The following is a 13688-nucleotide window of genomic DNA, read 5'->3' as shown; positions in this document are numbered from 1 at the left end:
GGAGAGATCTTGCCCTGGAAAGCAGCCTGGTCTGCAGAGGGGCCCTGATTCAGGAGTGACACCAGCATGGTCTACAATGTGTAAGGCCATTTAAGATGTTGAGTATTGTTGCAATGGGTAAGCAGTTGGCCTCATTGCCACCACCTTTCTGCCCTTAACACGACGCTATGTGTGCATTTCAAAGGATTCCCTGCTTTCCCACAAACCGCACTGAAGGTGACCTTCAGCCAGTCAGTGGCTCTCAGCCGAGCCTCCCTCGCAGGGTTGTTGTGGGGAGCAAATGGAGAAGGATGAGAAGAACGTACAGCGTGCCCCACTTAAGAGCTTCTTGGAGAAATAGGTGGGATATGAACGCAATAAACAAATAAAAATCTGTCCTTTTAGAATGAAGCAAGATTCTAGTCCTCAGGTTCTGGCTGATTTAAATGGGGCCTTATATCATCCAGCTCAGAATCGCCCGTGACTCATTGCAGCAACTCTCTGGGGAGTCGGGCGAGGAGTTCCCAGCGCTACCTGCCTTGCAGGGGGTTGGGCGGAATGATCCTCAGGGTCCCTTCCTCCAGCTCTACCATGCTGTGATTCTACCTGGGGATGCTGTCGGGCATTCAGCCTGGTGCCTTCTGCATGCCAAGCAGGGGCTCTGCCCTGCAGCTACAACATGGCCCTTTCCTCCAGAGTCAGCATCCGAGGCAGAAAAGACCTCCTTCCTCCGAGGAGGGGGAAACAGAAAACAAAACAGTGTGTGCCTCTGACTGCAATCTGCTTGGCCCAGACCCCAAAGAAGAACAGAAGGGAGGATTCGTCATGTCCCCACTGCAGCGGAGAGGAGCTGAGACGCCACCGGCAAGCGCCATACCTCTCCCCAATTCACCCCTGTTGTTCTTGAGCAGCACCCTCCACGCAGGAAACAGGGGGACGGAGAGCTCCTTGCGGCAGAGACCTGCCCTTTTCTCCCCTTGTGCTAGTCTGTAAATAGCAGAGCACATCAATGCGCCTGGCACTCCTAAGAAGAACCTGCTGGATCAGGCCAGTGGCCCACCTAATAACAACAACAACAACAACAACAGCAATAATAATAATAATAATAATAATAATAATAATAATAATAATAATAAATTTATTTATACCCCACCCTCCCCAGCCAAGACCGGGCTCAGGGTGGCTAACACCAGGTATAAAAACAATTGATTAAAATACAACTTAAAAACAAGATTAAGTACAACATTAAAATGCAGCCTCGTTTCAGTAGAAACTCAAATCAAAAACTTTTTAGGGATGAAAACATCAAATCTTCACCAAGGCCAACTATCCAGACTTGTCCTACGTGGGCCAGAAAAAAAGACAGGGAAGTCCCCAAATAGGAGTTCCATCACAGAAGGGGAAAGGAAAAAGGAAAGAGGAAAGGGGGGAGGGGATCAAGTTGATTCCAAGCCAAAGGCCAGGCAGAACAACTCTGTCTTGCAGGCCCTGCGGAAAGAGGTCAGATCCTGCAGGGCTCTGGTGTCATGAGACAGAGTGTTCCACCAGGCCGGAGCCAGTGTTGAAAAGGCCCTGGCTCTGGTTGAGGCTAGTCTGACTTCCTTAGGGCCTGGGACCTCTAGGGTATTGCTATTTATGGACCTTGAGGCTCTCGTGGGGCAGACCGGGAGAGGCGGTCCCATAAGTGCGGGCAGCCTCCTGTTCTCCCAGTGGCCGACCAGGTACCTCCTTGGGAAGCCCCAAAGCAGAATCCAAGCACAAGAGCAACTCTCCCCTCCGGCAGTTTCCAGCAACTGGTACTGCCTCCAACTGCAGAAACAGAGCAGAGCCATTGTGGCTGGTCGCCATCGACAGCTCCTCTCTTCCTCCATGGATTTCTCCGAGTTGGTGGCCATCCCTCGCTCCTGTGGGAGGGAGTTCCACAGTTTAACTTGGCGCTGCATTAAGAGATACTTTTTTTTGCCTGTCCCAACCTTCGGCTTCTTTGGACGTCCTTGAGTTCTCGTGTTATGAGAGAGGGAGAAAAAACTTTTCCCTATCCACTTTCTCAGTGTTGTTCATAATACACATCGCTGAAAAAGTAGATAGAGAAAAACTTCTGTCCCGTCACTTCTTTACAACAGGGCTGGCAAATCCACAGCCTGCAGGTCCTAAATGGCCCCCCAGATGAACAGAGTGCAGCCTGCAGAAATCCCCCTGACGCCTGTCACACGTTTGGAGTGGGGGGTGTTAATTGGTTGCTTTCTTCCTGCAAAGGTTTTTGTAAAATTACAGACCTCACCAAGGGAAGAGAACACAGATCTCTGCCTGCAAGGAGCAAGCAATCCATTTTTGAGTGAAAGGCCAGCAGAAGAATAGGATAGAGGGCAGGGAAACAGTGGGTCACTCTTAACAGCAAATGTGCAGCAGCACCAACGGAAACTGGGAATTGTAGCTGTGGGAGGGGTAAACTACAGTTTCCAGGATGTGCTTTAAACATAGGGTATGTCCTCAGCCCGGGACCCTTTAAATTGCAGTGGGGCATTAAGGTTATTTTTTGACGGGGTGGGGAGGTTGTGCCCCACAGCTTTGCAGAAGAAGAGGTGGGTGATTTGAGGAGGGGGGTTAAGGGAGAGAAAATTCAGACATAAGAGCCAGTGGTGGCATAATGGTTAGAGTCCTGGGTTCAGATCCTCCCTGGTCCATGAATCTCACTAGGTGTGCCCTTGGGGTCCAGCCACTGCCTTCCTCGGCCTCACCTCCCTCACAGGGTCGTTGTGGGGATTAGATGGTAATGGGGGGGGGGAGTCAGGTAGGGCCCTTGGAGGAAAAAGATGGGAATAGAACTGCAAGAATAAATAAATAAATTAAGCGTGTCCCTCCCAGCTCTACAATCCCATGAAATTGGGGCAGCGTCAAACCAGGCTCCTCCAGCCCAGGGTTGGGGAAGCGGGAGGCTCCTCCTGCCTCTTTCGCGCCAAGCCAGCAAACAAACAATCTGCGCCCCCCCCCCCACCGCGAGGCTCCGAAGGCTCAGTACCCAAATCCGCGTGTAAACACCGGGAGCCGCTCCAGTCTCTGCCCGCCCCTCTCCCCGCAGCGAGGTGAGCCATCGGCACCAGCGCGGCTCACGCTCCGCGCGCTGGAAAGAGCCCCAGATGGATGGAGTCCGGAGGGGCGGGCAGGATGGAGCCCCTCAAGCCCCACCCCGTCTCTGGGCAGAGCAAGAGCCTCTGGGCCAGCGCGAAGAGGGGCGATAGTCAAACGCGGGCCCAGCTTGCCGAGCCAGGGATCCTGGATCGGGATGGAGAAAAGGAAGTCGTTTTTCACCTAGTGGATCTGTGGAACTCGCTTCCGCAGGAGGCGGCGATGGGCAGCAACTTGGATGGCTTGGCTTTAAAAGGGAATTGGACAAGTTCATGGAGGAAAAGGCTCTCGGTGACTCCCAGGCACCGTGGCTCTGTTCTCCCTCCACGCCCGGAGGCAGGAATGCTTTTCTGCCTCTCAGTCATAGGCGGGAGAGTTGTGTTCAGATCCTGCTTGGCCACTGCGAGAACAGGAGGCTGGACTGGACGGGCCACTGGCCTGATCCAGCAGACGCTTCTTAGGTTTTGGTGACTGCAGAAGGCCTATGAGACGCCTTCCGGAAGAGCATAAGCAAGGCCTGAACATCGCAGCCCTCCCCAGCAAAGGCAGACTGCCTTGGGCCCTGGAGGCTCCACGCAGCCTCGGATCTCGGCCCTATCCGTGGAAGACCATCTCGGTCGTCCCCCTCTGCACCCCTTCCAGCTCGTCCATATCGTCCCTAAATTGTGGTGCCCAAAACTGGATCCGGGACTCCAGGTGCGGGGGTTGGCCAAGGCAAAAGAGAGCAGCACAATGAACATCCCGTGATTTGGAGCAGCAGAAAACGAGCTCGACCCATCTTCCAATGAAGCGCCCTTCAAATATTTGTAGATGGCTCCCATCAGCTGTGAATTGCATTCCCTGGTCCCCCGCCCCGAAGACGTTCCAGCGACGATTTCAGAAATGTGACCCTGCTGCTCCTTTGCTTGAAAGCATAACCCGCGTGCGTGCGTTTAAAGTGTCAAAATTGTCCACACCTCCTCAATTTAGCGCGTAGACTCGGAGCGAAGCGACTTAATCACTCCGTGTGCGCGCGTGCGACCGGGTGGAGGAGTCCGGGTGTGATTCAGTTACGTGCAAAAAAGGAGGAGGGGGGATCTGGCCCGGTCAGACGTTCCGAGGCGATGACTCCGAGCGACGAAAGGAGATGCGTGAAGAAGAGGCTTGAGAGGTGGGCAGAGCAGAGGAGGGAGCGGCTGTTCCAGGGAGCAGATGGTAGCTGGGTGCCCAGGCAGCGAAAGGGAGAGAGAAGAAGGCGCTTTCTGGGACGCGAGAGGCGGCAGAAGAGGCGGGGAGGGGTGACCCCTCCTAGAGACCGCCCCGCCCCAGCCAGTTCAGTATTCAGACTCGAATATGAGCCAAATATTTATTGACTTGCGCACTGAAGAGCACCAGCCACCCATTAACTCGCCAGGCCCTCCATCTACCAGCCGCCTATAGCTCAAGATGGAGCTTCCACATCCAAAGGCAGTCTATCGCCAAATGCCAGGATTCATCCGTTCGTTCCACTCAAATCCCACCTTTTTCTTGCAAGGCACTCAAGATGGCGTGCGCCCAGTTCTTCCTCCTCTCTTCTTGATCCCCACAGCAACCCTGGGAGGGAGGTTACTAGGCCCACCCCCAGTGAGCTCCAGGGCTGAGTGGGGATTCGAACTGGGGTCTCTCCCATGTCTTAGGCAGCCACTCTAACCACTACCTCACGCTGCCTGCCATCTCCATACCCAGTTTGTCCCTGGTGCGGCTGTTGGCAGGAGGACTTGAATGTGCTCCTGGGGTTTGATCAAGGGATTATGTTATTTTATTGCATTTACAGCCCATCTCTCCTCGCCGCATCCCCGCTCCTCCAATGAGTTCAATATGATACACTGTACGTGGTTCTCCCCTTCCTCAGTCAGGCAACACAACAACCCCGTGAGGGAGGTCAAGCTGAGAGGCAACGGCTAGTTCAAGGTCACAGCCAGCAAGTTTTACGGCCGAGTGGGGGATTTGAAATCTGGTCTCTCCCAGGTCCTGTGCCAGGACACTAACCACTATGCCACGCTGCCTCCCAGACTGAAGCCCCAGAGCCTGAAAGTGCTTGCTGCCTCCTCCCGCAGCCCCGGACGGACCTGACAAATAAGTGTAAGTGTCGCCAATGCAAACAGAACAGATCGGCGAGGTGTAGACGGGTGTCCTGGCCAAGAGGTCAGGGAACTGGGAATTCTGAATCTTGACCCTTGAGAACATAAGGAGGCGAATCAGGCCAAAGCACTTGGCGTAGCACCGTGGCCAACCAGGTGCCCAAATGGGGAGCCCGCAAGCAGGAGCTGGGCGCAGCAGCAGCAGCGACGCTCCCCGTTCGCGATTCCCAGAGACCGGGATGGAAAGGCATTTACTGCCTCCGACAGGGGAGGGAGAATACAGCCATCGCGGCTAGTAGTGGCTGCCGAGAGCCTCCTCCTCCTCCTCCTCCATTTGCCTAACCCTCTGGTGAAGCTGTCTTCGTTGCTCGCCTCCTGCGTGGAGGAGTTCCACAGTCTGAGCCCACAACTCTCCCGCCTAGCAGGGTGGTCGGAAAGGTTCCTGACCTGGCCTGCTGCACGAGCCCCTTTCCTGGCTGGACCAGGCGCCACTCTCGATCTGCTCCTGTATCAACGGACAAAGAGGTGCACAACGCCCCCCGCCCGGTCAAGGGACGCCCCAACCCCTAACTTCTTCTGCCCCCTCTCCAAAATGGAGAGCCGGGGCGGGGCAGAGCCTGGCCCGCGATGTGGGGTCACTCTGGGGAGCCACAGGGCACCTTCCTCTCCCCGCCACGGTGCGCAAAGGCTCTCAGCCTCCCCCTGGCAAAGCGAAGGGGCGAGAAGCAAGGGGGTCGCCCTGGCTGGCGGGTCTCGGGACAAAGGAGCCTCCACGTGGCGGCGCCGGCGGAGGGCGTGGCGGCGGCGAGGGAGGGTCCGCGCAACTCCAGCTGGTTGCCATGGAGATAAGGAGGGAGAGGGGCTCGCCGTCGCGTTGCCATGGCGGCCACGGCTGTCTGTCAACTCGCCGCGCCTGCTCCTCCCCCTCCCCTGTCCGGGCTCACAACCCCCTTCCCCCAACCCGTCCGTGGCAGGGAAAAAGTGGGCCGGGGTCCCCTCTCCGCCGCTGAGAGGGACTCAGGGGACCCGCATCGCGTTCCTCCTCCTCCCCAGGCCCGTCGGGGTCTTTGTGCCACTAGGGAAAGGCGAGCGCGCCGCGCCTGGGCTCTTTCTGCCCGCCGTCCAGGCGCGCCCCGGTGGCTCTCCGGATCTTGCCCTCCCCGCAGGGCGCAGAATTAAGCATGGGAGAGATTATATCGGGTGGGGGGCGCTCCCCGTTTCCCGGCCAGGCCCCCTTTTCCGAAGCGAAGTCTCCCTCCCTCCCTGCGTGCGGGCTCCGCCTGTCCCTCCGTGGGGAGCTGTCGGGAGGGGCGCCGCCGCCAAGACTTTCATAAATTTTCGATGCGAAGCGGGAGGGAGGGAGGGAGAGCGGGGGGGGGGAGGAGGCGGGGAAGGAGGCGGAGGGGGACCTGGCCCTGCCCAGCCCGAGCCCAGCCCAGCCCTGCCCAGCCGTCGCTGCTGCGGGGAAGAGAGGCGAGGCGAGCTGGGGCGCAGCAGCGCGACGCCCTTTGGAGGCGCAAACCCGAGCGGGTGGAGAGGGGGCTCTGCGCGTTAAAGAGGGAGGCAGGAGGAGGAGGAGGAGGCAGCGCGGCCAGCCCGGAGGGGGCGGCTCCCCCCCTAAAAGCGCCGAGCCGGGCGGAGCCGAGCCGGCAGCGAGCAGCCAGGCGCGCAACGGAGTAGGAGAGTCGTCCGACTGCTTCGCCTGCCTTCTCTGCCTGCCTGCCTGCCGGGGAAGCGCTGCCGCCGGCCGCGCGATGCGGCTGCCTGGAGCTCCCGCGAGCCCCGCTCGGATTATCTGCCGCCGTCGCAGTCGCCGCCCGCTGTGAGCGCCGCTCCGGGATCCGCCGCCGCGGCGCCTCCAAGATGCTCCGCAAAGGTGAGTCCGCAGAGCCCGCGAAGGAAGCGAGGGACGCAGGCGGCCGTCGCCAAACTTTGCCGCGCTGTCCGGGGGCTGCCGGACCCAGCCGGGGAGCACAGGCCGGCAAACTTTCCTGGCCCCTCCGGGGGGAAGTGGGGGCGTCGGGGCTCCTTCCCGCGGGTCCCCGGAGTCGCGCCCGGACGAGAGCAGTGAGCCGCGCGCTCCGCTCGGCTTCTCGGGGTACCTGGGGAGGAATGTAGCAAAGAGTAAAGAGGGGCGAGGCGGCGGGGAGGGCAGAGCAGTCTCCCCAAAGGGCTGTGGCAGGGGGTCCCCGTCGAATTGGGGAGGGTCAGGTGGTGTCCGGCCTGGAATGTCCGGAGCGCGGGGCTGAGTCGCCACTTGGGCTTGGGCGGCGCTGCAGGGAAGGAGTCGACGGGGCGGGGTTGGGGGGGGGGAGATGATCGGAGCGCCCAACGGGGTGGGGAGAGGCCGGTGCCTCCCGGCTTCCTCGGGTGTAAGGACGGTTTCTTTTGCTTCGTGATCCGCAGTCGCATTCTGGTTCGCGCGCCCCGCTGCCGCCTTTATCTGGGGGTCCCTCGACGGGTCGGGGCTGCTGGGACCTGGCTAGCTCTCCGCGCGCGCTGTCAAGTCAAAGTATGGGGGGGCGTGGGGTCTCCCCCTTACCAAATGCGCCCAACTTTGCCGGCCCAATCTTGGGATGTCGCTCTGAGACAGACTTGTGTGCGTGCGCGCGCGCGCCCTAGGGTGATGGGGGTCTCAGGGGCGGGCTTGATCCGTGGGGCTGAGCGCGGATCTTTTCTCGGGACCCGAAGTGGGGCAGGGCGGAGGGGAGCGAGTAGCTGGTGCGCTCGGCTCTAATCTTCATGCGGCGGCGTCACAGTCGTGGCGGGGTCTCTAAAATCGGCTCAGGAGGTGGGATGGGGAGGCAGATCCGTGCCCGGGCTCAGGCGCCTGGTCTTGTCACGGCAGCCTCTGGCAAAGCGGTGCCACAGAGGCCCCTCGCAAGGAAGAAGGAAGGAAGGAAGGATGAGGCCTCGCCCTCCCTCCTTCCCACTCTCCCTTCCCACCCCCACCCCCGCTTTCTGCCCCAGTTTCCGAAGCTTAATCCGTGCCAAAGCAACTGCCCTCCTTCCTGACCGCGAGTCGGGGCCCAGCACCTATTTTTTAAAGGAGCACAGCTTCCTGAGCATGCACAGAGCGCCCCTGAAGCCCGGTAGCCAGAATCAGCAGACCCCTTAATAGAGGGGGGAGGGAGACTTTGATGTGGGGGTCAAGAGGTCAGTTTAGGACCACCTCTCCCCCATTCGGAAGTTGGCCATTGGGGGCGGGGCGAGGAAGTTTTTTGGGTCCCGCAAGCCGGGCGGGCGGCGAGGCGACTTGGCTAAGTGGCCCCGCGAGGAATTCTTGCGAGTCTCGAAGCTGCCTTTCATTTGGATCTATCTGTACGTCAGCCACGCGGAGGAAATGCAGAAAAGAGCCAGCCCGGCCCGCGCTTCTCTGCCGAGCTAATATCGCCGCCCGGAATAATTCAGCAGCCGGGCCCGCTTCAGGCCACGCCCCCCACTCCCACCCACCCAGAGGAGAAGGACCCCGGCCCCTTCTTGGCACCGGCGGCGGCCTCGCTGGTTCTGGGCCCCGGAAGGAGCAGGTCTGCTTTGGAGGGAGAGCAGCTCAGCCCGGGACCCCTCCAGGTCTCCAGCAACTGCCTCCAGGCACATATTTGCATCTCATTTGCATGTAGTCGAAACAAAATAAAAAAATTCCTTCCAGTAGCATCTTAGAGACCAAGTAAGTTTGTTATTGGTATGAGCTTTGGTGTGCATGCACACTTCTTCAGATACATAAAAGCTCATACCAATAACTAACTTAGATGGTTTCTAAGGTGCTACTGGAAGGATTTTTTTATTTTTATTTTTTATTTTTTTATTTGTTTATTATTTTATTACCGCAGACCAACACAGCTACCTACCTGTAACCATTTGCATATAGTCATCTTTGCATATTTAGGCGGCCATTCAGAGGGACAGTCAGGACAGAAGCAAAGTTGAGGTTGTTGTGAGTAGAGGAATGTGTGTACCTGGGGATATAAACACAGGCACATATATTCTCTCATATACACAGAGATTTAATATTATCTAAATATATCTCACATACATGTAAAACCAACTTTGGTTCATGCAACCCACTTAGGTGTGTTTTTTTAAATCGATTAACATGCCACTTAATCTTGCCAAATATTTGTTTTATTTATTTATTTCGTAAACTGCTTGTGAGGGTTGTTGTTTTTAAAAAAAAACTATCAAGGGCTATATATGTTTTATTAAATCAATCAATCAATCAATACTATATCTCGTTAAGAGACCTGCAAGAAGACAACCCTCAAAGCAGTTATCTAAAGGAATAATGTAAGGAAGAAGGTTCAGGAGATCATAGGGATGTGGCCAGCGACTTGGGTCTAGCCCTCCCCGCTTAACACCCCTGAATGGCAGGATCTGTAAGTAGACCTGGAGAAGCCTCTGAAGATCCCAAGGGCCTGAACCAGGCGGCCACCACTAGCCCCCCTTGGCTGTGTTCTCGCTCCACCGTTGGAGGCAGTATGCTGGGAACCCCAAGTGGGGGAGAAGAGGTGGGCTTCCCTTTGGGGCCTCTGGTGGGCCACTGTGAGGACAGGAGGCAGGACTAGGGGTGCATTTTTTAGCCTGGTCCAGCACGGCCGGCAGAGCTGTTTTTCTGATGCATGCCCTGATTCCAGCACAAAGGGCAGAACATGGACCCCTTTCCTGGATCCTGACCTTCTGTTGGATGAGGCTACTTGAAAGCATTCACATCATGCAAACTGTTTAGAGAGATAATTTCCCCCCAGTAAGCGGTATACAGCGGTACCTCTGGTTACGTACTTAATTTGTTCTGGAGGTCTGTTCTTAACCTGAAGCACCACTTTAGCTAATGGGGCCTCCTGCTGCTGCCGCGCCGCTGGAGCACAATTTCTGTTCTCATCCTGAAGCAAAGTACTTAACCCGAGGTACTATTTCTGGGTTAGAGGAGTCTGTAACCTGAAGTGTATGTAACCTGAAGCATATGTGACCCGAGGTACCACTGTATAAATTTTGCCAGGTAAATAAATCTGGCCAGGACTGGGGTTGAACTGTGGAACTCCCTGCCACAGGAATCAGTGTCGGCATGGCCACCAACTTAGAAGATGAGCAAGGTTAATGATAAGGATATCAGTGGCTCTGCTCCTGACAACCAGTTGCTAGAAAGCACAGGAGCGGAGAGGGATCTCTTGCTCAGATCCTGCTTGCTGGTTTCCCATGGGGGGGGGGACTGGTTGGCCACTGGGAGGGGAGGACACAGGACTAGATGGCCCACTGGCCTGATCGGGCAGGTTCTTCCTGTGTTCTTAAGGCCCCCTCCCCTCACGAACCGAGTCAACCATTTGCACATCTGAGGGGTTGTTTTGCACATTTTGCTTATTTTTCACGGTTCTCTAAGTTGCTTTCAGGTTTTGTGGGGGAAAGAGACATGATGACAAGAACTCCCAGCAACCAGCAGAGCCACAGAGGGATGATGGGAATTGTAGTCCAGCTGGAGCTGGATTCTGGCCAAGGCTGCTTTGTTGGGTGAAGGGGCAGACCCCAGTCCTGGGAACGGCAGGCAGCCCGGTTCAAAGGGGCCAAACCCCCAAGGTGGGGGGGCCATTCTGTAGCACTGCTGAGGGTCAGCTGAAGCCGCCTCCTCCAGCGGGACTGGCTCTCCTGCCTCTGTGAAAGGGCTGCAGCCACAGAGTTAAGACTGGGGTCCCCACTTCTGTTCTTGAGGAGGAGAGGGGGGCAATTCTGGAGTTCCTGGGGGACCCACATATCCCAAAGCTTTTAAAAACCTATTCTGAGTCTCTTTAGAATCCAGTGCCTGAGCTTGTCTCAGGACAGATATTACAGCACCTGGGGTGGGGGCAGGCAGGGACCTTTTCAATCCAGGGGCCACATTCCATCCCGGGCAACCTTATGAGGGCCACTTCTGACATTGGACTAGATGACCCATTGCGTCCTTTCCAGCTTTAAAATTCTATGATTTGATGGTGGGCGAGGCCAAAACCAAAAGTGGGCAGGGCAAGGAATGTGAATGGTTAGCTACACTCTCAAAGCCTCTCTCTCTCCACCCTCCATCGAGGCAGCCCAGAGGCATGTGCAGAGTTCAAGGACACATTTGCAGCCTTGCACAAGTACTCAAGGATGGTGTGAGGCAGAGCCAGGGAGGGGCGTGGCCTGGGGAAAGCCCCAAGGAAGGCGGAGGGGGCCCCCAGTCTGAGGGCCCCCCTCCCCTTGTAGGATCACAGGAGTGTCTTGCAGTTCCTTGGCCTGACCTGCCAAGGAAGGATCACCCTCAGCCCATAGCAGCTGCTCCCTCTCACCCAACAGGCCACTTAGAGTACAGAGCAAACGGCTCTGGATGGCTCAGGCTAGTGAGCCAAATCACAGGTAGCTATGGAAGGTGGCGCAGATGTGTTTTTGTGGGGGTAATAGGCTCCTTAGCCACTCTGAAACGCCTTCTCAGATCCCTTCCAGGTTCCCTTGCATGAGATGTCAGGATGCTGCCTAGAAGGGTCTGTGTGTGGTCCAGGCAGAGAGAGAGGGAGACTTCCAGATTCCTGCCCCTCTCCCTTTGACCTCTGTGCTGACCTGTCCTTTGAAGGCCAATGGATGTGTCTTGGCTGCATCCCTTCCCCTTCCGCCTCTCCTCTCACACTTTTGAGGTCCTCTTGGAGAGCAGAGCTTCTTTGCCCCTCCAGCTGGTTGGTGATCCAGGGCGATAGAATCCTGCCCAGTGCACTTCCCTCAATAAACACCTGCTTCCTTATTTTATACTAACTCTCTCAGACTTCAGAGGTGTTCACCAAAGACCCATTTCACCAAAGTTTACTTCTGCTGTTGCGCTCCGGAGGCCAACTGGAGATTCCTTTGTCGTTCCCAGAGCACCAGGGAGCTCCAGTTCTTAGACCAGGGATAGTCATTGGGGTGGGCTGTCGGGAGCAGCCCTCCCCACCCAGCAACCCCATCCATTCTTTTAAAATCAAGGTGCACTTGACATTCTGAAGACTGTGCCACTTGCAAAGGAAAGGGGCTTAATTTCAAAAGATGAATAAGGAAACGGGGGAACCTACACCTCACCCCCCCCATCCTAAGAACAGGCCAACTGGATCAGATCAAGGGATGGAGGCAATTCAGGAGGGTTGCTGTTTTGGTTTACGGCTTCCCCAGGTGGGGGGGGGGATAAATAAAAGTTTAAGGCATGGGGATAGGAGAGGTCACAAATGACAGTCTCTCCAAAAGAGTGGAATTAGTGAGGAGAGGAAAGGAGCGCCAGACTCCCAGCAGTAGAAAAATGGCAAGAAATGAGATCCTGGTGGAACATTAGGAGGAAATTTCTAAGCCATTTGATGGGGGGAATGGGTGATCCTGGAAGGTTGCAGACTCAGGTGGTCACCTGTCAGAGATTTTCTTAGCCATGGCTCTTGCATTGCCCCTTCCAACTCTACAGTTCAATGATTCGATGGAAGAGGAAGCTCAACATGTCCTACCAAAGAGACGAGACCTTCCCAACGCAGGAAAAGAAAACATGTGTCCAGAGATGCCACAGGTGGATGGTGAGGCATCCTGGGGCTTTGGCAGAGGAGACAGGAGCCTAAGTATTTAAATAAATAAACCGGCGAATGGATTGAGGAGAAGCAGAATTGGTGCCAGAGGGCCCTGACCAGAGCAAGAAGAGACTTTCCTCCAGCCAAGTTGGGGTAGAGAGCCAGCGGTAGATAATTGGGACCAGGGGAGCTGGGTTCAAGTCTTGCCTCTGCTATGGATTTGTTTTCCAGTCTTGGGAAAGTCACTCATTTCTGGCTCTCATGGAAATGAAACTTTTCTTCTTCTTCTTGGAAGTGGAAAACCGTTATTTGAATCTGTGGCAGGAACATAGTTCTGGTCTCTGCACCCCAGAAAGGAGATTGTAGAAGGTTCAGAAAAGGGCCACCAAAATGATTGAGGGGATGGAATGACTCGCTCCCCTATGAAGAAAAGTTGCAGCATTTGGGACTTTTCACTTTACAGAAAGGACAAGTAAGAGGGGCCACAATAGAGGCTTATAAAGTGATGCAAGGCCTGGAGAAAGTGGACAGAGAAGTGTTTTTCTACCTTTCTACGAACACGTGAACTTGTGGATATCTAATGTTGGGAGATTCAGGACAGACCCCCCCAAAAAAAGCCCTTCTTCACGCAGCGCAGAGTTAAACTCTGGAACTCCCTGCCACTGGAGGCAGTGACGGCCACCAACTTGGAGGGCTTCAGAAAGAGGATTAGACAAATTCATGGAGGAGGAGAGGGCTATGGCGGGCTACTGGCCAGGATGAGCTATTGCTCTGCCTCCACAGTCAGAGGCAGTGATGCTTCTGAAATACCACTTTCTGTGGATCTCAGATAGGAGAGCACTGCTGTTGTGATCAGGCTTTTCTTGCAAGCAGCCCATTTGCGGGGGACAGGATCGGGTTGGCTACTGTGAAAGCAGGATGCTGGAGTAGAAGTTCCCTCCGCCCCTTGGTCCCTTCTGCTGATCTTACT

At 55.9% G+C, this 13688-nt stretch overlaps 1 protein-coding gene and 1 long non-coding RNA gene across 2 annotated transcripts in view; both read left to right on the top strand.

Annotated features, from left to right (window-relative positions):
• Positions 1-13688, top strand: part of LOC310695601 — a 154678-nt gene that overhangs the window by 23562 nt on the left and 117428 nt on the right. The gene's annotated exons all lie outside the window — the stretch shown is intronic.
• RTN4RL1 (reticulon 4 receptor like 1) overlaps positions 6620-13688 on the top strand; it is a 63165-nt gene continuing 56096 nt past the window's right edge. The window contains exon 1 of the mRNA XM_083480250.1: positions 6620-7080. Coding sequence (XP_083336376.1) covers positions 7068-7080 — 13 coding nt within the window. The 5' untranslated portion in view covers positions 6620-7067. The remainder of the gene's footprint in view (positions 7081-13688) is intronic.

The sequence above is a fragment of the Podarcis liolepis genome (assembly GCF_965112155.1).
Source record: "Podarcis liolepis genome assembly, chromosome: 16".
Classification (NCBI taxonomy): Eukaryota; Metazoa; Chordata; class Lepidosauria; order Squamata; family Lacertidae; genus Podarcis; species Podarcis liolepis.
The sequence above is the reverse complement of the archived record's forward strand: the minus strand, read 5'-3'. Positions and strand labels throughout refer to the sequence as shown.